We start from the raw sequence: 24,000 nt of genomic DNA on the forward strand, positions 1-24,000 counted from the left end.
CACTCAAAGTAAGCATGGGTGACAGTGTAATAACAAATGATAGGCATAATTATATATATGTTACTGCAATAATTTTGCCAAATGCATTGAATTGGCTGCACAGCAATGCGCAATTTGACCTTATGCAACACAGCAATTAGACCTTATGCAGACCTACCTGTTTTGATTATTGACAGTTGCCTTGCAACCATAGATTTAAAGTTATTTAGTTTTATTCTTCCAGCTGTCAACTCAATATGCATGTCCTCCCATGTGTGTCTCTACAACCTCCATCTATATAACAGGTATCAAACACATCTCCTGAAGCTCTAAGAAAACGCTGCCTCATACTTATGAAGACTCTTACGAGAACCAGCCAGTGCTTTCCTTTTTCTAACTCTTATTTCCACTGGACCAAAGAACGAAGTCACGCCCGCGTGAGAGGTTATTTTGAGTGCGGGGCGGACAATGCTGTCCTTTATGTCCTCTGCCAAGATGGACCGCTTGTGAAGTTGCAGCGTCCGGCTGGTCTGGCTGGCTGTGTCACAGAACAAGGAAGGTCAGCTTAAAGGGAAGGGGCTGTTTTGGTAGCTGGCGCTAAGTTAGCCGGCCAGGTGTGAATGGCTGGTTTGTGTTAATGAGCAGCAAGAGGGGGTTTGACAGCTTTTTTTTTTTTTTTTCACTCCTTTTTTAAAATCCTCCGTCTCTCCCTCTTCCTGTTGTGCTTGCTCTCTACCTTCTGCCTTTTTTGTAACACTCACTCTACCTACCTCTCTCTATCGATCGATAGATAATGTCTTGATCTGTCTGTCACACAGGGCTAGAGAGTGGTGGTGTGACCCTGAAGGATCCTGCATCAGAGCAGGACATCGAGAGCTCTGCCCCTGTGACGTTCAGGTGCAACATCGATGGACACCCACGGTGAGAAACACAACCGCAGCCTTAAGGTGTCCGCATGCTTCCCAGTCGCAACTCTTTGGATGAGTTAATGCATATTAAAACAGACAAACACTACTATTCCCCCTTTTTCAAGCAAACGTCTTGAGTATGTGAGCACACTCGTTCAGCTAGCTGAACTGAAGCATTCTGACGCCTTTACAAGACCCCACGTTGCCTTGTGTTTTCACTGGACTTTCATTGTGTTATGTAGAAGGATGCCCACTTGATTTTGTCAAAACTACAAAGTAAATATACTGGTCACTATTGAGGACTGATTTAACCACTATAGCATTCATCAGTCTCTCCACTTGTTCTTATGTGCCAACTCACTCATGCATATTACGTAGTCATGTCTTCCTCCCCCAGACCAACATGCCACTGGTACAGAGACGGCGTGCGCCTGCCGGAGAAGAGCCATCAGATCAACAACAAGGAGCGAACACTGACCCTGCCCAGTGCCAGCCCAGATAACAATGGCCTCTACTATTGCTGTGCCAAAAATCCAGCCGGGCACGTGTGCAGCAATGCCAACTTCACCCTCAATATCATAGGTGTGTATATGGACAAAGATTCAACAAAGAAGAGGTGAGGAGAGATTGCAGTTTTCCCCATAGTTTAATTGCAAAGCAACACCCAGCCCAACTGGCATCAACATAGTGAATAGAAGCCAGAGCTGAAGAGAGCCCTTTGACCTTTCTTATGTACTGTATACCTCTTTCTCAGTCTCTTCATACCACACACTCACACTATCACCCCCCCACCCCTTACCCTCTGTATAGATAAGAGTTTCCCTCGTCCCGTGGTGGTTCCTGAGGACCTGGTGGTGATGAGGAATGAGGAGGCCCTCCTTAACTGCCTGTTCACCGCCGAGCCCCCTCCCACCCAAGAGTGGTACCACCAGGACGAGCTCATCACTAACAAGTCCCGGTAAGACTGGGTTGATATATACACATACATACATTACCAGTCAAAAGTTTGGACACACCTACTCATTTTTTTTTTTTTTACTATTTTCTACGTTGTAGAATAATAGTGAAGACATCTATGACAAGACAACTATGAGAACACATATGGAATCATGAAGTAACCAAATAAGTGTTAAACAAATCAAAATAGCCACCGTTTGCCTTGATTACAGCTTTGCACACTCTTGGCATTCTCTCAACCAGCTTCATGAGGTAGTCACCTGGAATGCAATTCGATTAACAGGTGTGCCTTGTTCATTTGGAATTTATTTCCTTAATGCGTTTGAACCAATCAGTTCTGTTGTGACAAGGTGGGGGGTATACAGAAGATAGCCCTATTTGGTAAAAGACCAAGTCCATGTTATGGCAAGAACAGCTCAAATAAGCAAAAAGAAACAACAGTCCATCATTACTTTAAGACATGAAGGTCAGTCAATGCGGAATATTTCAAGAACTGAAAGTTTCTTCAAGTGCAGTTGCAAAAACCATCAAGCGCTATGATGAAACTGGCTCTCATGAGGACCTCCACAGGAGAGGAAGAACCAGAGTTACCTCTGCTGAAGAGGATAAGTTCATTAGAATTACCAGCCTCAGAAATTGCAGCCCAAATAAATGCTTCAGAGTTCAAGTAACAGACACATCTCAACATCAACTGTTCAGAGGAGACTGCGCGAATCAGGCCTTAATGGTCGAATTACTGCAAAGAAACCACTACTAAAGGACACCAATAAGAAGAGACTTGCATGCGCCAAGAAACACGAGCAATGGACATTAGACCAGTGGAAATCTGTCCTTAGGTCTGATGAGGCCAAATTTGAGATTTTTGGTTCCAACCGCTGTGTCTTTGTGATGCAGAGTAGGTTAATGGATGATCTCCGCATGTGTGGTTCCCACCACGAAGCATGGAGGAGGAGGTGTGATGGTGTGGGGGTGCTTGCTGGTGACACTGTCAGTGATTTTATTTAGAATTCAAGGCACACTTAACCAGCATGGCTACCACAGCATTCTGCAGCGATACGCCATTCCATCTGGTTTGCGCTTAGTGGGACTATCATTTGTTTTTCAACAGGACAATGACCCAACACACCTCCAGGCTGTGTAAGGGCTATTTGACCAAGAAGGAGAGTGCTGCATCAGATGACCTGGCCTACACAATCACCTGACCTCAACCCAATTGGGATGGTTTGGGATGAGTTGGACCGCAGAGTGAAAGAAAAGCAGCCAACAAGTACTCTGCATATGTGGGAACTGTTGGAAAAGCATTCCAAGTGAAGCTGGTTAAATGTGCAAAGTTGTCATCAAGGCTAAATGTGGCTACTTTGATGAATCTAACATATATTTTTGATTTAACACTTCTGGTTACTACATGATTCCATGTGTTATTTCATAGTTTTGATGTCTTCGCTATTAATTTACAATGTAGAAAATAGTAAAAATAAAGGAAAAACACTTGAATGAGTAGATATCTCTATCTCAAAAGTATACCAGATGCGTGATGTCTCCTTGATGTGAATTACAGTTTGAAGCAGTCTCCACCATATACATCCACTCTATGGCTGTGTGTGCTTGTGCATGTTGTGTACCTGTGTTTATGAATGTTTTAGATGCGTGTCGACATTATGAGGTGAATTCTGCAAACCGCTAATGTTTATTAGTATCTCTTCCAAGAGTCCTTTTAAAATGTACAAATATACAGAAAATGTAAAACAAACAGCGGGTCCTCTTTCCTGAGTTGGCCAACTTTCCAGAGAATATTCATAATGAAGTCTGTATTTTGTTGTGACCTGCTTTCTCTCCCTCCCTAGGTTGGTGATGTTGAACAATGGCTCCCTGCTCATCACCCAGGTGAAACCCAGAAACACTGGGCTTTACAAATGTGTGGCCAAAGGTCCCCGCGGACTCCCTGTCACTCTGGAGGCCACCGTGAACCTAGCAGGTAAGGGAGCGCATGCACAGTTTTGACACACTGCCTCAAGACAGTTGTTTGAATCCTTCAGTTTATGTCTAACTTACTGAACCTTGTCACAGTTTAACTCCATTAATAAATGTTATCCCTTGCTAATCTGCACTATCTTTAGCTGGATTGGCACGGCAGGGTCAACAGTTCCACTCTACAGTTGAGTGGTGTACTGTATTGCTTTCATGATTAGGACACAATATTCGTTTTGCGGTCTTAATTCATGGTTTTTGTTTTCTGATGTCATGGACTATCACTCCCTTCCCTTACAGAAATCGAGGAGATGGGCCCCAGCCAGAGCCAGGTCTTCTCGGCCAACTCCCTGGAGCGGGTATCCTGCCGCCCCCCTCGCGGCCACCCAGAGCCCGATGTTTGGTGGGAGTGGGGCGGGGAACGAGTTCCCTCAGAGGGCAGGGTCTACCAGGACGGACTGGAGCTGGTCTTCAGCCCCACCCAGGGGGAAGACTCAGGATTGTATACCTGCGTGGGCCAGAACAAAGCCGGTACCAGGAGGCAGGAGCTGACCGTCACCGTGGCCAGTGAGTATAGACCTCAAGCCTGACCAAGACCGTAAAGGTTTTTCATACTACTGAGCCAAACCAAGCTGGTCTGGTTACACATCCACAATTGTCTCTGGAACCTTGATGAAAAGCACAATGTGAAATGAAAATATCAGAACCAGCATAGTTTAGATCAGGTCAGCAAGATGGTGTGAAAAGGATATTTGTGGTCAAAACGGAAGAAAACTGTCTAAAATCGAGGGAAGCAGGGAGGTAGTATGTAAACTTGTCCAATAAAAAAACGCTAATTTCTGTTTTGTAACATATTGCTACAGTGTGCCCTAATGAACACGACCCAGGTGTTTCACTGTTGAGGCGGCGGGATTTGGACAACTCTGAAGGACTGTGGCTCTCCAGGAGTGTGGCGTTTGTTGTGACCTGCACCCGCTGAAATGTATTGGGTGTAGACACTACTTTTGAAGAGATGCTAAATGTGTGTATCCCCTAGCCCCTCCGGAGTGGGTGACAAAGCCAGAAGACAGCCAGCTGGAGGAGGGCCTCCCTGGGTACCTGCATTGCCACACCCGCGCCACACCCCAGCCCGAGGTTACCTGGTACCGCAACTTCATCCCCATCACCACCGAGGTCAGTCCTGTGGTCCGAACTGTGTGTCCTGATCATTCTGAAAAGAAGTGGGAATATACACTAAGAACTACTACACACCGAGTGTACAAAACATTAGGACCACCTGCTCTTTCCATGACATAGATTGACTAGGTAAATCCAGGTGACCGCTATGATCCTGTATTGATGTCACTTGTTAAATTCACTTCAGCCAGTGTAGATGAAGGAGAAGAGACAGGTTAAAGAAAGACTTTTAAGCATCCAGACAAATTGTGTATGTGTTCCATTCAGAGGGTAAATGGGTTAGACAAAATATTTAAAAGGATATCTAGACACAACTGTGGGAAGCACAGGAGTCAACAGGCCAGCATCCACGTGGAACACTTTCGACACCTTGTGGTCAACGCTCTGATGAATTGAGGCTGTTCTGAGGGAAATGGGGGTGCAACTCAATATGTCATGTTTTGTACACTCAATGTATATACTTATATTTACATACGGTTCTGGACATTGTTAACCTCTTTCATCTAGGCGTTCCTCTAGCGGAACCCCGTTCCGCCAGCGGGGTCCCCTAGTCAACAGCCAATGGGATCACATGGCGCGAAATACAAAACCAGCTAAAATACCACAATTCAATTTTCTTAAACAATCAACTATTTTACACCATTTTAAAGATAAGACTCTCGTTAATCTAACCACATTGTCCGATTTCAAAAAGGCTTTACAGCGAAAGCAAAACATTAGATTATGTTAGGAGAGTACATAGACCAAAATAACCACACAGCCATTTTCCAAGCAAGCATATATGTCAATAAAACCCAAAACACAGCTAAATGAAGCACTAACCTTTGATCTTCATCAGATGACACTCCTAGGACATTATGTTATACAATACATGTATGTTTTGTTCAATCAAGTTCATATTTATATCCAAAAACAGCTTTTTACATTGGCGCGTGATGTTCAGAAAATGTATTCCCACCAAAAACTTCCGGTGAATTTACAAAAATACTCATGATAAACGTTGACAAAATACATAACAATTATTTTAAGAATTATAGATACAGAACTCCTTTATGCAATCACTGTCAGATTTTAAAATAGCTTTTTGGCGAAAGCACATTTTTCAATATTCTGAGTACATAGCTCGCCATCACGGCGAGCTATTCAGACACCCGCCAAGTTCGGGGCAACCTAAACTCAGAATTAGTATTAGAAATATTGTATTACCTTTGCTGATCTTCGTCAGAATGCACTCCCAGGGCTGCTACTTCCACAAGAAATGTTGTTTTTGTTCGAAATAATCCATAGTTATGTCCAAATACCTCCGTTTTGTTCGTGCGTTCAGGTCACTATCCAAAGGGTAATGCATGAGCGCAATTTGAGACACAAAAAGTCAAAATGTTCCATTACCGTACTTGGATGCATGTCAAATGCTGTTTTAAATAAATGTTTATGGTATTTTTAACGTAAAATTGTGATAATATTCCAACCGGACAATAGTGTATTCATTCAAGGAGGAAAAGAAAAAACAGCGTGCTCGCAGGAACGCGCATATCCAATCTCTTTGTCCTCAGGCAGACCACTCAGAAACTGAGCTACTATACTCTGCCCAGAGACAGTGGAAGGCTCAATCCACTTTCTGAAGGCTTTAGACAGCCAATGGAAGCCTTAGAAAGTGCAACGTAACAGCACAGATACTGTAGTTTCGAAAGGGACTAGAAAGAACTACATTTCTCAGATCCTACACTTCCTGGTTGACTTTTTCTCAGGTTTTTGCCTGCCATATGAGTTCTGTTATACTCATAGACACCATTCAAACAGTTTTAGAAGCTTCAGCATGTTTTCTATCCAAATCTACTAATAATATGCATATTCTTGTTTCTGGGCAAGAGTAGTAACCAGTTTAAATCGGGTACGTTTTTTCATCCGGCTGTGAAAATATTGCCCCTATCCATATCCGGTTAATGAGACATTCTCTCGCAGTGTTACACCAGGGTCAAGTTCATTTAAGAATAATCCATGTATTGAAATACTTTTCTGAAATATGCCCCTGACGCTGCATTTTACATTCACTTTAAAGCCCATGTTTTTTACTGTGCTTCAATACAGATTAACTTTTTAATGCCCAGAACAGTAAATATGCATAAAGGTGCAATCTGTAACTTTCATTACCTTTTTAACCTATTGTTAACCCATTATCTTTTGACTGTAGGACATTCGCTTTAAGCTGTACCCCAACGGGACCCTGAGGATCAACAGTGTGGAGGTGTATGATAACCACTTGTACATGTGTCGGAGCCAGACGGAGGCCGGGAGGGTGGAGGGCCGGGCCCGGGTCTTTGTACTTGGTGAGTGTGCACATGCGTAGGTGTGAGTTTGTAAGCGAGAGAGACAGCATGCAAGTGTGTGGTAGTGCCATGATGTGTTCGTGGTGTGCCCTGTGTGTGAGTGTACAAATAACTTTTGTGTGAGTGTCATGTTATATGCGTGGGTATCAGGGTTTCCATTAGCTGGTAATTGCCGGCTTTTGGCCGATTTTCAAATAAATTAAATGCCGATTAAATAAAACTGTAGCCGGCCAAAGTGTCCGGGGCTGCCCTGCTGAGGAGAGAGGAGCCTTGGCCTAGGCTACTGTTGATTATGAAGATTGAGGCCTTTTTCATTGAAGTGAAATGAAAGTTAGAGAGTAGTGAAAAGCCTATAAGGCAGGGCTCCAGACTGCGGCCATTTAGTCTCATTTTGTCTGTATGAGTTAAACTGTATTGGTCGCATTGGTGCGAGCTGCACATTCATTCACCTCACTCAAAACGTCCTATTTCTTTAGGGGGCTAAACCATGATTTGGTCAAACAGTGAAGTGCATTATCCTCATGATTCCTGTAATGAAAGTGTCTGCCTACTTGCCGCTGTACTGGTTTCGCTGGAGCCTGCTGCTGTGTCGAGCGAGCCACGCTTTCCTTTCCCGGGGGAAAAAATGCTCCAGGAGAAAAAAAGTGTTCTGATTTGTATAACATTTTAAAAACCAATTGCAGGTAAAACACAGCTATCCTGTTGTCACCGGTGGTGTGAGGATGTTCTCAGCTTTCTGTGATATACTTTTTATTTCTTAACTTTCCATTTTGAGCTCAGTAGCAACTATTTTACAAACAAGATATTTGATATGGCTTTGCGAAACGGAGTGCATGAGCTGTGCATAGGCCTCATTGAGCGGTAGGTTACAACTGCAAAAAAAATTGGGGACATTAAATGTACTGTTAGATTTATACATGGCTACTAGCAGTGGGTATTCAATTTAGAGCTAGTGATCTAGCTCATGTGTTTTGAGTTTCCACTTACTCAGGTGGTGAATTAGCCCCAAATAAATTAGTCTATGATATTAGATCACATAAAGATGCAGGCAAAGTCACCTCTGTTGAACCCAACCAAAATAAAATTCTGAATCCCTATTTTAACAGTAAAATGTAACAACAATAGTATAATTTTCTACTCAAAATGCATGACAATCACTGGAGTATGGTTGGACAAATATTTTGAATCACATGAATAGATGAAAAAAAAAGATGACGTGATGAAACAACTTATTACTTCAATACCATCTCAGTAGTCTAATACACGTTTTAATAAAGCACTGAATTACTTTATAAGATGATAGGCCTACTAATTTGTCCTATTGCGTGATGCCGTGAAAATATTTGGTGTGACCAAATCATGGGTTGGTGCCACCAACTGAAAAACTTAGTGGCACCAGTGCCAGCAGGGGAAAATGTTAGTCTGGATCCCTGCTACAAGGGGAATGTCCTCTGTATGGACAAGCTCTAATATTGTAGTGGACAAAGATGAGATGAATGTTGGCGCGGCCAAATGCAGGCTGCAACTTGCTATTCAGGTAGAGGGAATGTTGGAACATGATGATGATGATTATTATTATTTTAATTGTCATTTGTTATTGTAGGCCTATTTTATTCATCTAAACCAGTTCTTTAAATATGCAAAACATGTTTTGTTTCATTCTGTTGATACATTTTTGTTGGCTAAATTAAGTTCGATCTGTCTTTTTAATTGTCTGCTCTGTATTTAGTTTAAGATGTGTTTAGTAGGCCTGTTGTAAAATAAATATCATTAGCCTATTGTTGGTAAGGTAAGCACTAGCCTTTCTTGTTAATTGCTGCAAATATAGCTTGTTCCAAACCTTTTTGAAGGTTTAAACCAGTTCACAAGTGTTTTGTTTCATTCTGTTGAGACATTTTTCTTTTACTTACTTTTTTACTTACTTTTTACCCTAATAACGTTTAGAAGCTTTTGTGAAGGTTTGGTGGGGTGTAGCCTATTATACTTCAGGCCTATGATATGAAGGCTCCAAATGACTCCGACAGTTGAACTTGAGATGAGGAAGAATATTTTAGGCCTACCAGAGTTACCACTATAATCTTTCAATATAACGCCTGTCTTTATAGAAACATATTCTGATAGAAATTTACGAATTAGCCCCATTTCTGAACGCATATATCTGTATAGCAGACAGTCGCCTATCTGTTAAGTATAAAGAAATTCAGTTTTACATATGCTACACATCGAAACACAAGAATAAATAGTGTTGTGTAATTAGTTTTATAGGCTGTTTTTAAGGACATGTAAATTTCTCTCTTGGCCAATATCGCTGATTTATTGATGACGCTGGAAGACGTAATGGGTTACGCGCCATAACGCATATGGATGACCGGTAAATGTATAAAATGTCAGAGAAATCTAAGTCTTCCTGGTCACTTGTACAGCGCCAAATTTTCTAACGGAAACCGTGTGTGTCTTTTGTCTGCATGTGTGTGTCTGTCTCTACTCTGTGCTCTGTCTCCAACACGTTTGTCTACTTCCTCCAGAGAAGCTGAAGTTCACCCCCACCCCCCAGCCCTCCCAGTGTCTGGAGTTGGACAAGGAGAGCACTGTGCAGTGCTCCGCCAAGGGCCGCGAGACCCCCACCATCCAGTGGACCAAAGCAGGTGGGTGTTCGGACCTCCTTGCCTGCCTTTGTACGTGTGTGTGTCTGAGTACTGTGTTACTCAATCCAATCCAAAATCGACTCTTAGCTCCTACCCCTTGTACCTAGACACTTCTAGTTGATCTCAAAGGATAGCACGGGTGTAAGCAATATGGTAATAACTGCCTAGCTTATTGGAATAGTCAGGTTTTCCGCCATATTTCTTACTCCCATTGTTTCTACCAAGCTTATTGGCATAGTTAGATTTTCGGACCGATTTTTTTATTTTTTTTGTATATTTTTTTTACACCTATTGTAGATGTAAATGTGATTTCTAAATGGGTTTTGTCTATGTAAACTGTGAGCTGTGCTCCACTTGTAGGACAGTAAACGTGAATCCTAATCTCTAATATTCCCCACATGCAGATGGCAGTGAGCTGCCGGAGCATGTAGTCCAGACCGGCGGCGTGCTCCACTTCGCAAAGGTGACGAGGGATGATGCAGGCAACTACACCTGCCTGGCATCCAACAGCCTGCAGGGCCAGATCACAGCCGCCGTGCAGCTCACCGTAGCAGGTATCCCTCCACTAACACTAGTGGCACCAATGCAGGTCACAGACACACCACAAAGCTGCCACCTATACAACCAGACACCACACAGACCAAGGGTCCTCCGGTTGTCGTCCTCTACCTTTAACCAGAGATTGATTTCTACCTGTGAAAAAATGTGTATGTATGCTCCAGCCAACCTGTGACAGTAATTAAGTTCAAGGGTTAGGTTTAGAAACAAAAACTGCAGTACTCAAGATGGCAGAACAAAGTTGTGCACAGCTAATGTAGACAAACCCCAAATGTTTCTCTTTTTTTTACCAATGATTTCATCAACTGTGCTAATGCCACCATCACCAAAGCTGTCTCCAGACTCCAACGCAACTAAATCCATCTTAACCAACACTTCTCTTCCACTATTTATTTCTTTCCTTCTCCTCCTCTCTCTCCCAGTGTATATAACATTTAATATGGAGCCGGAGCACACCACTGTTTACCAGGGTCACACAGCCATTCTGCACTGCCAGGCCACCGGCGACCCCCAGCCCTTTATCCAGTGGAAGAAGAAAGACAAGTTCCTGGAGCCTCGCAAGAGCAGGTAGAGAACCACAACTGTCTGTTTTGTTAAGGCCCAAAGTCATTGTGTACTATTTGGTTTCTCATTTGTGGGTTTTTCGTTCTGAACACCGTGCTAAACGGAATGTTTGGATAGTGTGTTTTGCTAGTGACATTTTCCCTACCATGATAAGAAACCATCTAGCCTTTGCCATATTGCCATCAGCCAGTCCCAATTCCCTTCCTATGCCTTCCCTTAGGTCGAACCCTTCATTATTTGCAGTTCTCTAAGGTAAATGCAATATGGTGGAAGCTCCTTATACCTCGAGACCCCTCAGATCAAGGCCAATTGGAAGGGAGTGAAATAGGACTGGAGTAAAGGAGGGAAAGGAATTAAATGCAGCCACGGCCTCACCCCTGTTTCCTCCTCTGCTGTTTGCTCTCCAGGTTTCAGAAGATGCCCAACGGCTCTCTGGTCATCCACGACGTGAGTGTGGAGGACACGGGAAGCTTCACATGCATCGCTGGCAACAGCTGCAATATCGGCCACACATCGGCAGAGCTCTATGTCGTAGGTAAGACACCAGGGGATAAACTGATGAACTTTGTGTGCCTGCTGCAGCTGTCTACAGTATTTTTAAGGTTGTGGTAGGTGGAGGAAATTAAACTAAATACCTCTTGGAGCTTGAATGTGTAATGGCAGTAACAGGGTCAAGACAAATTAAACATTTCAACACTGCAATGTCTCATTTAGAAAGGATGTAATTGAGTGGCGCCGTCTTGAAGTGTCCACTTGACATCTGAGGCTGAGATGGTGATTCAATAGACTCCAATAGAAGACTTTAATTCAATAGAGAAGCACATCACCTGACCCTTTCGTGTGTGTGTCTGCGTGCCAACAGAGAAGCCCGTGCACCACTCGTTGGAGGAGGACGAAAAGGCGCCCTACAAGATGATCCAGACAATCGGCCTATCGGTGGGCGCCGCCGTGGCCTACATCATCATCGTCCTGGGCCTGATGTTCTACTGCAAGAAGAGACGCAATGCCAAGAGACAAAAGGGCCCAGAGGCAGAGGAGGCCGAGACAGAGCACCTCAATGGTCAGCGTTCACAGTCGATTCCATTCAGTTGAATTCGGTAGTGTCTAGTTTTCCTGGTAGTATGAGGAGAATTGAGTTGAACTTTATTGAAAACATTTAAAATATGTGTAGTTGTTGTACTGCATGTACATATATTACTAGTGACGGGCACTGATATGTAAAGTCAATATCGGTATCAGTTGCATTTTTTTTTTTTTTTTTTAATATGATATCAATTAATGGCAAAAATAAATAAATGTAAACACCACAACTATGTGTTAGCTTCCAAAACAGAACTGTTTCAAGTGATGCTTAATTTCCATGTCTGTGTTGCTTTAACGTTTCTTCTACCTAGAAATAAGAAGAGTATGTACAAGCAATCAGAATGTTTAGTTACTGGTATTGAAGGATGCCATTTTGTCCTGGCACTACAGGGGGCACGGTGCAGACCAACGGGCAGGCCACCGCTGAGATCCAGGAGGAGGTGGCACTGACCGACATGGGCACCACAGCCAGCAGCGCCAACAACAAGCGCCACAGCAGCCACGACAAAGGGCCCTACCCCCGCGCCAACCTGACCACCATCACCACTCTGGGTATGGAGCAATGCATGCGCACACACACAGTCATTGTAAATAAGAATTTGGAAAAGTTGTCATTTGTTACTAAGAATTGGTTCTTAGTTGACTTACCTGTATAAATAAAGGCTATATACAATCATACTGATTCCCTTGTCCTACACAGGGAAAGGTGAGTTTGGCGAGGTGTTCCTTGCCAAAGCCAAAGGCCTCATGTCGGCAGGAGGAAGAGGCAGTGAAGATGAGGAGGAGACAGTGGTGCTGGTGAAGAGTCTGCAGACGCGGGACGAGACCCTGCAGCTGGAGTTCCGCCGCGAGATCGAGATGTTCGGCAAGCTGGGCCACCCCAACCTGGTGCGCCTACTGGGCATGTGCAGAGAAGCCGAGCCCCACTACCTCATTCTGGAGTACGCTGAATTGGTAAGGAGGGAGCTACCTGCTTACGCTCCGGGGTGAAGTTTCTCCTAGGTAAAGATCTAGGATCAGCTTCCCCGCCCCCAACCCTTAACCATTAGTGGGGGAAATGCTAAACTGACCCAAGATCTGTGTCTACAGGCAACTTAACTTCACCCTACTCCCTACACACACACACTTTATGTATCCTACATGGCAGTCAATTGCATCATTGAAATACATGTGCATTGATAAAATACAGATTTAAAATATGAGCTACACATTGACCCCAGTGCAGTGAAAAACATGTGTGGGTGTCCTTTAAAAAAAAATTCATCCATGATTTAGCATCGACCCCAGACCTGTGTATATGTTCCTAGGGGGACCTGAAGCAATACCTCAAGATGTCCAAGAACAAGGAGGAGAAACCCAAGTCCCATCACCTCAGCACCAAGCAGAAGGTCAGTTTACACACACACACACACACACACACACACACACACACACACCTCAAAAGAACGCATACATTAGCATCTTAAACAGGTCGTGGCTTCAGTGCAGTAGGCCAGGATTTGGTAGCTGGTGCTTACAGTAAGTATCTCCTGTTGCATCATGCCACTGGCTTTCACTGTGCCTGTTGGACCACTCAGAAGGAGAAACTTATGGTTAATAAGATGTGATTTAAAAAAAAGCCATTAAAATGCTTAAACACGCACACTAACTCACTCACTTGAAGACACACACATGCTTGAAAACACAGCGATTTAATGCTTCCTATGTCCCACTCTCTCTCCCTCAGGTGGGGGTGTGTCTGCAGGTTGCCCGGGGGATGGAGCATCTATCCAATCAGCGCTTCGTCCACAAGGACCTAGCCACCCGCAACTGTCTGATCAGCGCCAAGAGACAGGTCAAGGTGTCTGCACTGGGGCTCAGCAAGGATGTCTACAACGAGTAAGATTATATTGAATTAAATCTTGATTTAACTAGAAAAGATCCCTTGCGGTTGAAAACCACATTTAAGGTTTTGATTAATTTCGATGAATCCAGTCACAGAATAATTGTATCGATAATATAGATTTCCCAAAGCAAGTCTCCATTTAAAGAGACCTGTGATATGTAAAGTGATGAGCTATGACAGACTAAATTAACTGTGGCGCCACCCAATGGCCAAACATCACCCAAAGATCAACCTCTCCTCCTCTCCCCCTCCAGTGAGTACTATCACTACCGGCAGGCGTGGATCCCTCTGCGCTGGCTGCCCAGCGAGGCCGTGTTCGAGGATGACTACTCCACCAAGACGGACGTGTGGTCCTTCGGCGTGCTCATGTGGGAGGTGTTTAGCCTGGGGGAGCTGCCGCACGCTGCGCTCGACCACGACAAGGTCCTCGAAGGTGAGGGCAGTCGAACAGGATCTTGGAAGTGTTATTGTTATTGAAGGATGCTACTTCACCCCAGATGGGGATAGAGGTAGAAGACCACTATTCCAGGGTCACATATTTTGTCATCCTCCTAATGGGTTACTTTACTAACCTTTGCCTGCTCATTGTTGTTTAAAACCACACAATGCACACAAGATGTCACGAAAAAAACCTTTATTTTTTTAGTACAAAACAGTTTTCACATGTTCACATTGCGGTGATGTTTATTGTGCTCTCCTGTTCGGGTCCTTTCAGAGTATTGGTCATGAGTGAAAGGATAGTGAGGTATAAATGTTATTTTGGTTCCCATCTATTTCAGAGTTTCACTCTAACCCCCACACATTCTTTCCCTCCATGTTTTTATTTCTCTATCCCTCCATCTTTCACCCCTTTCCCTGCATCTCACTCGCTCTCAACCCCATGTGTCTTTCTTTCACGTCTTTCCTGCTACCAGAGCTGAGGGAGGGCCGGGGGAAGCTGCCCCTGCCCCAGGGTTGTCCTTCTCGGGTGTACAAGCTGATGACTCGCTGCTGGGCCTCCAGCCCCAAGGACCGCTCCTGCTTTAGTGACATCGTCTCTGCCCTCAGCGAACTGCCTTCCGAGAGCAAGGTGTAAAACACACGGCCCAGGTGCACAGTTTGTGTGTGTAAGGGTATGAATGTGTTATCAATGGGGGAGGTGACGTGTGTGTGAGAGCGGTAATGTACGTGAAGGACGTATACACGTTGTTGTTGTGCATGCATGTATTGGCCTTTTGAGTTTGTGTGTCTAGCACTCCAGGACTATCCTACTCTGCCTGGTTGGCCTCTGTAGTTAGCGTCTGCAAGAGCAGAACGAGACTCTTAACAACAAGGAACTTTGGTTGCATTTGAGGACCCAGCCGAGAAGAGATCAACATCCAATGAGCTTCTCCTTCTCTATAGATTAAAATGACTATTTTTTACAATGAGGACTTATATTCTGCCTTAGCAGGTCAAATGGTGTCTAACATTTTAATCTAGAAACTAATGACAGTTAACGTTGGCATGGTTTTCACCCCAATTGAATCTTTTCTGTTACTCATGTTTGCGAATGGACAAGACAAAAGGGACATTTTCTTCCCAGAGCCAAACGGGACATGAAGGTACAACCTCTTCAGGAGTAAAAATCTAGTGTCTCTCACCCTGTTAGATATGATCAGAACAAGGTAAAGGGCCAGCGGTGGCATTATTGAACTTGTGTGGAGTTTAGCTGGAGTGTGGATGGAATCACCACTCACAACACTAGTTTTCCTTGCCTTGAAGGTAAATCTTTGGTTGATTTTAAAGTATAGTTGTGGCAGTATATGGACCCTGAATTAGCTTCAACATGCTATTTTGGAGTTAAGGTAACTGATCATCTAAGCTGTAGCATTATAGGCTAGCTATTTTATAAAGGCCATCCTGTCATGAACAGTTTTGTACTCCTATCAAAGATGTCTGAATGTTACTGCTCCATTTGCCCATCAATCATCCAATCCTAACGCGACCAGAGCTTTTCCAATCAGAGTGGGAGAAACCTTTCTTCGTAGACATTCGTCTAAAAGTGCTTTGTATACATGCTTAAAACATGCACTGATCACAACTATACCTTTTTTGTTTTCTAGAAGGATTGTTTCGAGACCTGTTAACTTATTTTAAAGGTCCTGTTTTGTATTTTTTCACTGTATAGAAAGGTACTAAGCTTCTTTGATATCATTTTTTTATGTGTGAGGCATTTTATGATTTGTGTAATAGTTTGTCTTTTTTTTATCCCCAAAAAATTGAATTAAGGTTCTCCTGAATTGAAAAAAATGCCTGGCAAATGAAGGACTTTGCATCAGATTGCTGTCTTGCTATTGTTTTATATTTACTTTCTTGCTTTTGTTTTAATATTTACTTTTTTACTTGAACATTTTTATACATTGCAGTTTTCTATTTTAAGTATGTTTATACAAATGCATATTAGCCATGGCATATACATGGCGCTGGTCCAATAAAATATTTGTTGTAAATGTACCTTTTTTTGTTTGTACGCCGTTTGGGAAATATTGTGCATACAACATTATTAACAAATATAAGATCTCGCTGATAACTTGTAGAGTTTAGCTTGAGTAAGAGTACACCTTCAAAAATATCTATTTCAACAGTTTAACAAAAAATAACCCTCTGCAATGATATTCACGCTTTGTCCAAATCTGATATTTATCCAAAGTTAATATCAGTATCAAACCCAGCAAGTCAGTATTTTTTTGTTGAGGGTCAGTCCAGCTTGCAGAGTGATGGAGGATGAAGATCTGTGAATCCTAAATCCAGCATAGTGTGGCTCCGTGAACGTGATGTGGAATGCATAATTAGGGACACTTGACCCACGTTCTGAATCGATTAGGTAGAATCACAGGTCGTCTCTGGGCAGTCCAGATAAACCGCCTCGACTGATGAGCGCAGGCCAGCTCCACCATTTCTGCTTATCGTGGTCAAATTAGTAACCAGGTAGAAATCTCAGGAGGAAGGATGGAACTTGATCCCCCAAGCTTTGCATTTTGCTCCATGTACTCTCTCCCTTACTCCTAACCCCTTCTGTTTGGACATCATCCCCCCCCCTGATATGGCTCTGGGTTTCTCTCCTATAGTCCACTCTGCGTCCCAGTAGCAGCAGCCCGATGGCTGCTCTTGACATAACAACCCGTAGGGATTCTGAGGTTCAAAGGGAGATGTCGGCTCCCAGGCTTCCTAGCTCATCCTCCTGGTTTCCTCTGTCCTACAGTGTCAGCCGACATGCATCCAAGGGACACAGAAATCTCTATCAGACTGCTTATATCATTTGTGACAGGTAATCCCTATGATCTGTAACAATACATAATATAACCATGCGGTGAAAATTACTAATTCAAATACGTTTTCCCTAGCTACAACTTTTTTCCCTGTAGCTCAGTTGGTAGAGCATGGTGTTTGCAACGCCAGGGTTGTGGGTTCGATTCCCACGGGGGGCCAGCACAGAAGAAAAAAAAAAATGTATGAAATTAAATGTATGCATTCACTACTGTAAGTCGCTCTGGATAAGAGCGTCCGCTAAATGACTAAAATCTAAAATGTTGTAGTTCTGCCAGAACTCGCATTTCATAAGCCCTGGTTTGTTCTGACACACTCAAATGGTCCACAAGGTGGAAAAACGTTGACCGTTGCACAATTCTCCACAGTGGTTCTAGCTTCCCGATGGCGGGAAATACCATATTGAGGACTAAGACAGACAAAGCATTAAAAAAAAATCACTCCTGCTGTAGCCCATATTTAAACTCAGCAAAAAAAGAAACGTCCCCTTTTCAGGACCCTGTCTTTCAAAGATAATTCGTAAAAATCCATATAACTTCACAGATCTTCATTGTGAAGGGTTTAAACACCGTTTCCCATGCTTGTTCAATGAACCATAAACAATTAATGAACATGTGGAACGGTCGTTAAGACACTAACGGCTTACAGATGGTAGGCAATTAAGGTCAGTTATGAAACCTTAGTACACTAAAGAGGCCTTTCTACTGACTCTGAAAAACACCAAAAGAAAGATGCCCAGGGTCCCTGCTCATCTGCGTGAACGGACTGAGGCATGAGGACAGGGCAATAAATGTCAATGTCTGTACTGTGAGACGCCGAAGACGGCGCTACAGGGAGACAGGACGAACAGCTGATCGTCCTCGCAGTGGCAGACCACATGTAACAACACCTGCATAGGATCGGTCCATCCGAACATCATACCTGCGGGACAGGTACAGGATGGCAACAACTGCCCGAGTTACACCAGGAACGCACAATCCCTCCATCAGTGCTCAGACTGTCCTCAATAGGCGGAGAGAGGCTGGACTGAGGGCTTGTAGGTCTGTTGTAAGGCAGGTCCTCACCAGACATCACCGGCAACAACGTCGCCTATGGGCACAAACCCACTGTTGCTGGACCAGACAGGACTGGCAAAAAGTGCTCTTCTCTGACGAGTCGCGGTTTTGTCTCACCAGGGGTGATGGTTGGATTTGCGTTTATCATCGAAGGAATGAGCGTTACAGAGGCCTGTACTCTTGAGCAGGATCGATTTGGAGGTGGAGGGTCCGTCATGGTCTGGGGTGGTGTTTCACAGCATCATCGGACTTAGCTTGTTGTCATTGCAGGCAATCTCAATGCTGTGCGTTAGTGAAGACATCCTCCTCCCTCATGGGTACCCTTCCTGCAGGCTCATCCTGACATGACCCTCCAGCATGACAATGCCACCAGCCATACTGCTCGTTCTGTGTGTGATTTCCTGCAAGACAGGAATGTCAGTGTTCTGCCATGGCCAGCGAAGAGCCCAGAACTCAATCCCATTGAGCATGTCTGGGACCTGTTGGATCAGAGGGTGAGGGCTAGGGCCACTCCCCCCAGAAATGTCCGGATCCTTGCAGGTGCCTTGGTGAAAGAGTGGGGTAATATCTCACAGCAAGAACTGGCAAATCTGGTGCAGTCCATGAGGAGGAGATGCACTGCAGTACTTAATCAGTATCTGGTGTGGCCACCAGCTGCATTGACTTTTGATTTTGCCCCCCCCCTTTGTTCAGAGACACGTTATTCCATTTCTGTGGAACTTGTTCAGTTTATATCTTATGTTCATACAAATATTTACACATGTTAAGTTTGCTGAAAATAAACGGTTGACAGTGAGGACGTTTCTTATTTTGCTGAGTTTACTTCAACGTCTAGTGTGGCTTCTCCAGCACAGCAGAGAGCAGTTGCAGTCTTTGTTGCTTTTAGCAATGCGGGTGTATTTCCATACACTAGTGTTGCTCCCAAATTGTATTGGGTTACGAAAACAGTCTGCGGGAAGCCAAAAGTTAAATACAATTCCATTTCAATTTATTGTGCCAGTGGACAGGACGGTTGGTCATTATGACCTAGGGAATTTAAGACTAATATCTTAAGGATCGTATAGGCTGAGAACATCACAAATGATGCGCGCGCATCGATGTGGCCTGAAGAAGTGAATTATGATTTTGAACGGTCAGATAGCTGGCAACAATGACAAGCTGCCATGTAGGGAATCGTAGGTGGCTCATTCAGCGTGTATCTTATTGATACACTACATGGCTAAAAGTATGTGGACAACCCTTCAAATTAGTGGATTTGGTTATTTCAGCCACACCTGTTGCTGACTAGGTGTATAAAATCAAGCACACAGCCATGTAATCGCCATAGAACATTGGTAGTAGAATGGCCCGTACTGAAGAGCTCAGTGACTTTCAACATGTTATTGAGGAGTGGTAGGCCACACAAGCTCAAAACGGGACTGCCGAGTGCTGAAGCGTGTCAAAATTGCCCTGAGTTCCAAACTGCCTATGGAAGCAACGTCAGCACCAGAACAGTTTGTTGGGAGGTTCTTAAGATGGGTTTCCATGGCCGAGCAGCCGCACAAGAGCAATACAGGAATGTCATACATGATGGATAATTAGCTCCCCTACAGAAAAGACACTAATTTTCACACATCAAGATGGCAGGTGGGTGTGGGGCCAGAGATGGCAGGGGTTCAACTGTAGAACCCAGTTCTTAGATTTTGAATATAAAAATGTATTTTATCAAACAAAACTATGCTACATTTTATCTCTGGTACCCTCAGGATGACAAATCAGAGCAAGATTACTGAATGTAAGTACATTATTTACCTTCAGAGGTGAATGTATGCACCTTCAAACAATATCATGGTATTTTCTTCACCATAATAGCTTCTTAAATTGGACAGTGCAGTTAGATTAACAATAATTTAAGCTTTCTGCCAATATAAGACATGTCTATGTCCTGGAAAGTTGGCTGTTACTTACGTCGTTCTAGTCACATTATCGTACGTTAGCAACAACCGTCCTGGTTTAGGGACACCGATCCCATAGAGCTTAATTTGATCCTTGATATACCACACCTGTCAGGTGGATGGATTATCTTGATAAAGGAGAAATGTTCACTAAAAGGGATGTTAACATTTGTGCACCATATTTCAGAGAAATAAGCTTTTTTTTGCATATGGAACATTTCTTGGATCTTATTTCAGTTCATGAAACATGGGACCAACACTTTACATGTTTTTATATTTATGTTCAGTGTATTATCTGACTGCAAAAATAACTAATCAAACTAAAAACAAATTATTTTGTTTGTTTTCATCTAAACTTTGAGCAAAAATCTCATTTTCGACATTCTGAATCTGGCAGGTAAATGCTGCCAGTCGTTGCCAACGTTTCAAATAGGCGTGGCTTGTGCATCACTATCCCTAGCTATCACTAGCTAACAGGGAAGAAATCAGAGGGCGGGCACAGAGCATGGCTGGGTCAAGCTAGAGCAGCTTGTGAAGTCTCTGGAGCCATTCACAATTCACACGACCAACATCACTGACAGCCAGTCGCTGTCTGATGTGGTGCCGTGTCTTCTCAACCTTGAGGCACACTTGCAGTCAACTACTGTTGCAAAACAGTTGGCACAGGTCCTCCTGAAGTCACTGTGCGAGTGCTTCGCATGGAAGATGCCAGCACGATGAATCCGGCAAGCATCTCAACCACAATGCTTCAGAACTATAGCTTCCTCCCATCGAAGATTGTGTCTGAGGTAATGGTCCAGCTGGAAGGTCAACTTGGCAGGGCATTAAGTGCCCCCTGTGAGCTGTGGAAATACCAGGAAGAGGTAAAAGGGGGGCATGTTTAGAGTCACATCTCCAGTTCTGGCAGGCAAGGATGCTGTTTATTCAAAGCTGTGCCCTGTGTCACTGGATCTGGTTTCTGCCCCTGCCTCCCAAATATTTGTGGAGTGAATATTCTCTGTCTGTGGATAACGGTCATCAGGCTTGAGAAACTGAACGACCACCTCTTCTTGTAGATAAACCAGAAAATCTTGTATGGTTGAACAGAAACATATGTTTTTACTAACCCTGTTTGAAGGGGTTAGTCAATGATACATGTTTAATATTACATTAACATGTCATGACTTAATTCGTTTTTTTCGTCTTTGTCAGGTAAAGGTACTTGATCCTTCCATCTACTACTAAAGTTGAAAAAAAACATTGGATTCTTATAAAATGGGAACGAGTTTCCTTCCATATTTCTTGCATCAGTCTAGGCACTTATCTTTTAAATCCAAGTCACATTAGCATTGATTTATAATTTTAACCAAACCTACTGTTTGTCCTGGCAATGGAGTTGTATGGAGTCCTCTAGTGGCCAAAAGCCTGTGTTAGCATGGGCAGCGCCATTGACTACTTTCACCATTTTGATTTAGTCAATGGGGTGGGACTTCAAACTGATCCCTCCTGATGTCCCGGTTGGCATGACCTGATGACACAGTGGAGTCGTGACAGCTGGGTCATCAGGAGGGATCAGCCAATGAATTTTACTGGTGAAGAAGAAAATGGAATATTTCAAGATAGAGATGGCCTCAATGCCACTGCTCACAGACACAGAGATGTTATGTCTATCCAAGTATATGGTCCTGGCCCATCACCTTATGTATTACTGCCCCCAGTGGCAAGAAGTGACATCCCCCAAAGAATTGCTATAGGCCTACAACACATAATTGGCTCCTAGCATCCCATGCATAGGCTGCTTTCTGTCCCTAACTAAGTAATGAAACGAAATAAATGTTTCAAAATTAAACAAAATAAAAACTATTAAATCAGGTGTGAAAACTAACTGAATTTCAAATAATATAAAAACTAATATTAAATCATAAAACGACCTTAGACTGTTGAACAGTGTGGACCGTTTTGGGAAACATGTTGGTCAGTACAAACTGTCACGCAACGTAGCAAACATTGAACTGAACTAAACGCACCCCTGGCCACACTTTGCCAGGCCACACCCACCAAACGGGAGCAAACATACCTCAAAGGCTGTTAAAGAACAGTGGGTCTCTGAGTCAAGCTTTCAATGTAGTAAAATTAATCTCAGGAAGAATCTCAATTGCACACTCCTTGTGTCCTCTCCTCCTTTTCAAAACCCATTGGTGGCAAAAGCCAGAGGTCCCTCCCCACTCACCTCCTCTAATGGGTTTTGAGAAGGTTGCGCTCAAATATATTGGGATAATTTCAATTGCATAATCCTCGCATCCTCTCAAAACCCATTGGTAAATTGCAGGTGCCTACCGTCAGGGTTGGGTAGGTTACTTTCTAAATGTAATCCCTTAGTTACTAGTCACCTGTCAAATTGTCATCAGTAATGTAACTTTTGGATTACCCAAACTCAGTAACGTAATCTGATTACATTCAGGTACTTTTAGATTACTTTCCCCTTAAGAGGCAGAAGAAGCCAAATGTACATTACCAATTGAACATCTATTGCAGGATAAATCAATGTTCAAGTTTACATAGCTGGCCATATATGGATGTTAAATGTTACTTTATGGGTTGGATATGTAGGCTTCCTCTAACCCATCTCGTTCTACTACATCCAATAATACAATTAAATTATCTTTACATTAGTATATAGAATTTAAAAGTCAGATGGATGTAGCAACCACAGACTTAAAAGGGGCAATAAAAATTGTGCGAGTTTGAGCATGTGTCCATTAGGCCTGTGGATTTTTTTTTTTTATCAGAATGAATTAGATTGAGCAATAAAAGCCCCACTTTTATTCAATAAGCTGGGATCTGCACTATGCAGCTGTTGCAAAAGCGCATTTTTCACTGGGTGTCCATTGGTTTAAAAAACAATGATTGATAGGCAGCTTAAACTTTTTGAATTCAACCATTGGTTTAAAATACACACTTAGATTTGTGAACAGCCATCCACAACAATAACCCAAACCGGCTGCGAGTGTGCACCATCGTGCATAAATGTATTTTGTCCCCGGTCAACCGAATCGTTTCTAGTCATCTCTCCTCCTTCCCGGCCTTTTCTTCTCTTGACTTTATATTGCGATTGGCAACTTTCATAAATTACTGACTTTGTCTTTCAGTCACCCACGTGGGTATAACCAATGAGGAGATGGCACATGGGTACCTGCTTCTATAAACTGATGGGAGAGGCAGGACTTGCAGCGCGATCTGCGTCAGAAATAGAACTGACTTCTATTTTAGCTCTTGGCAACGCAGACGCTCGTTGGCGTGCGCGAGCAGTGTGGGTGCAATAATTGAATAACAGATTTCTAAATGTATTTTGCGACACGAGCGGTGTAGTCAGCCTGTAAGGCGCAAATAACTAAATGAGAGGGCAGCAGTGTGATTCACATCAATGCGCTATGTAGATGTTAACAATACGTGATATCCGTATCGCCGTAGACTACACCACTGCTTTCATCCTTACCTCCAAGCGTTTATTCAAATTGGATACCCTTTGGATGCCGACAGCAGTCGCACCATTGGAAGACATAGCTTGGACTAGCCTACAAAAGCCTTTTCCTGCTCTTTTCCCGCGATCCATCAAACACATTTGGTGTGTCATCATGGTGGTCAGACTAGCTCAGGTGGAACAAATTTAAACTTGCACTTTTTTTTCAATGCT

General features: G+C 43.4%; 1 protein-coding gene across 1 annotated transcript in view; it reads left to right on the top strand.

The window, feature by feature from the left end:
* The window catches only part of LOC106564807 (inactive tyrosine-protein kinase 7), a 39,445-nt gene extending 22,920 nt beyond the window's left edge, over positions 1-16,525 (top strand). Inside the window, exons 3-20 of the mRNA XM_014131224.1 lie at positions 798-900; positions 1,285-1,469; positions 1,698-1,845; positions 3,689-3,819; positions 4,113-4,379; positions 4,849-4,985; positions 7,180-7,315; positions 9,841-9,960; positions 10,365-10,514; positions 10,941-11,085; positions 11,490-11,617; positions 11,945-12,142; positions 12,556-12,717; positions 12,866-13,119; positions 13,473-13,553; positions 13,892-14,043; positions 14,305-14,483; positions 14,965-16,525. Coding sequence (XP_013986699.1) covers positions 798-900; positions 1,285-1,469; positions 1,698-1,845; positions 3,689-3,819; positions 4,113-4,379; positions 4,849-4,985; positions 7,180-7,315; positions 9,841-9,960; positions 10,365-10,514; positions 10,941-11,085; positions 11,490-11,617; positions 11,945-12,142; positions 12,556-12,717; positions 12,866-13,119; positions 13,473-13,553; positions 13,892-14,043; positions 14,305-14,483; positions 14,965-15,125 — 2,837 coding nt within the window. The 3' untranslated portion in view covers positions 15,126-16,525. The remainder of the gene's footprint in view (positions 1-797; positions 901-1,284; positions 1,470-1,697; positions 1,846-3,688; positions 3,820-4,112; positions 4,380-4,848; positions 4,986-7,179; positions 7,316-9,840; positions 9,961-10,364; positions 10,515-10,940; positions 11,086-11,489; positions 11,618-11,944; positions 12,143-12,555; positions 12,718-12,865; positions 13,120-13,472; positions 13,554-13,891; positions 14,044-14,304; positions 14,484-14,964) is intronic.
* The last annotated feature ends 7,475 nt before the right edge of the window (positions 16,526-24,000 follow it).

This window comes from Salmo salar, chromosome ssa12 (genome assembly GCF_905237065.1).
Source record: "Salmo salar chromosome ssa12, Ssal_v3.1, whole genome shotgun sequence".
Lineage (NCBI taxonomy): Eukaryota > Metazoa > Chordata > Actinopteri > Salmoniformes > Salmonidae > Salmo > Salmo salar.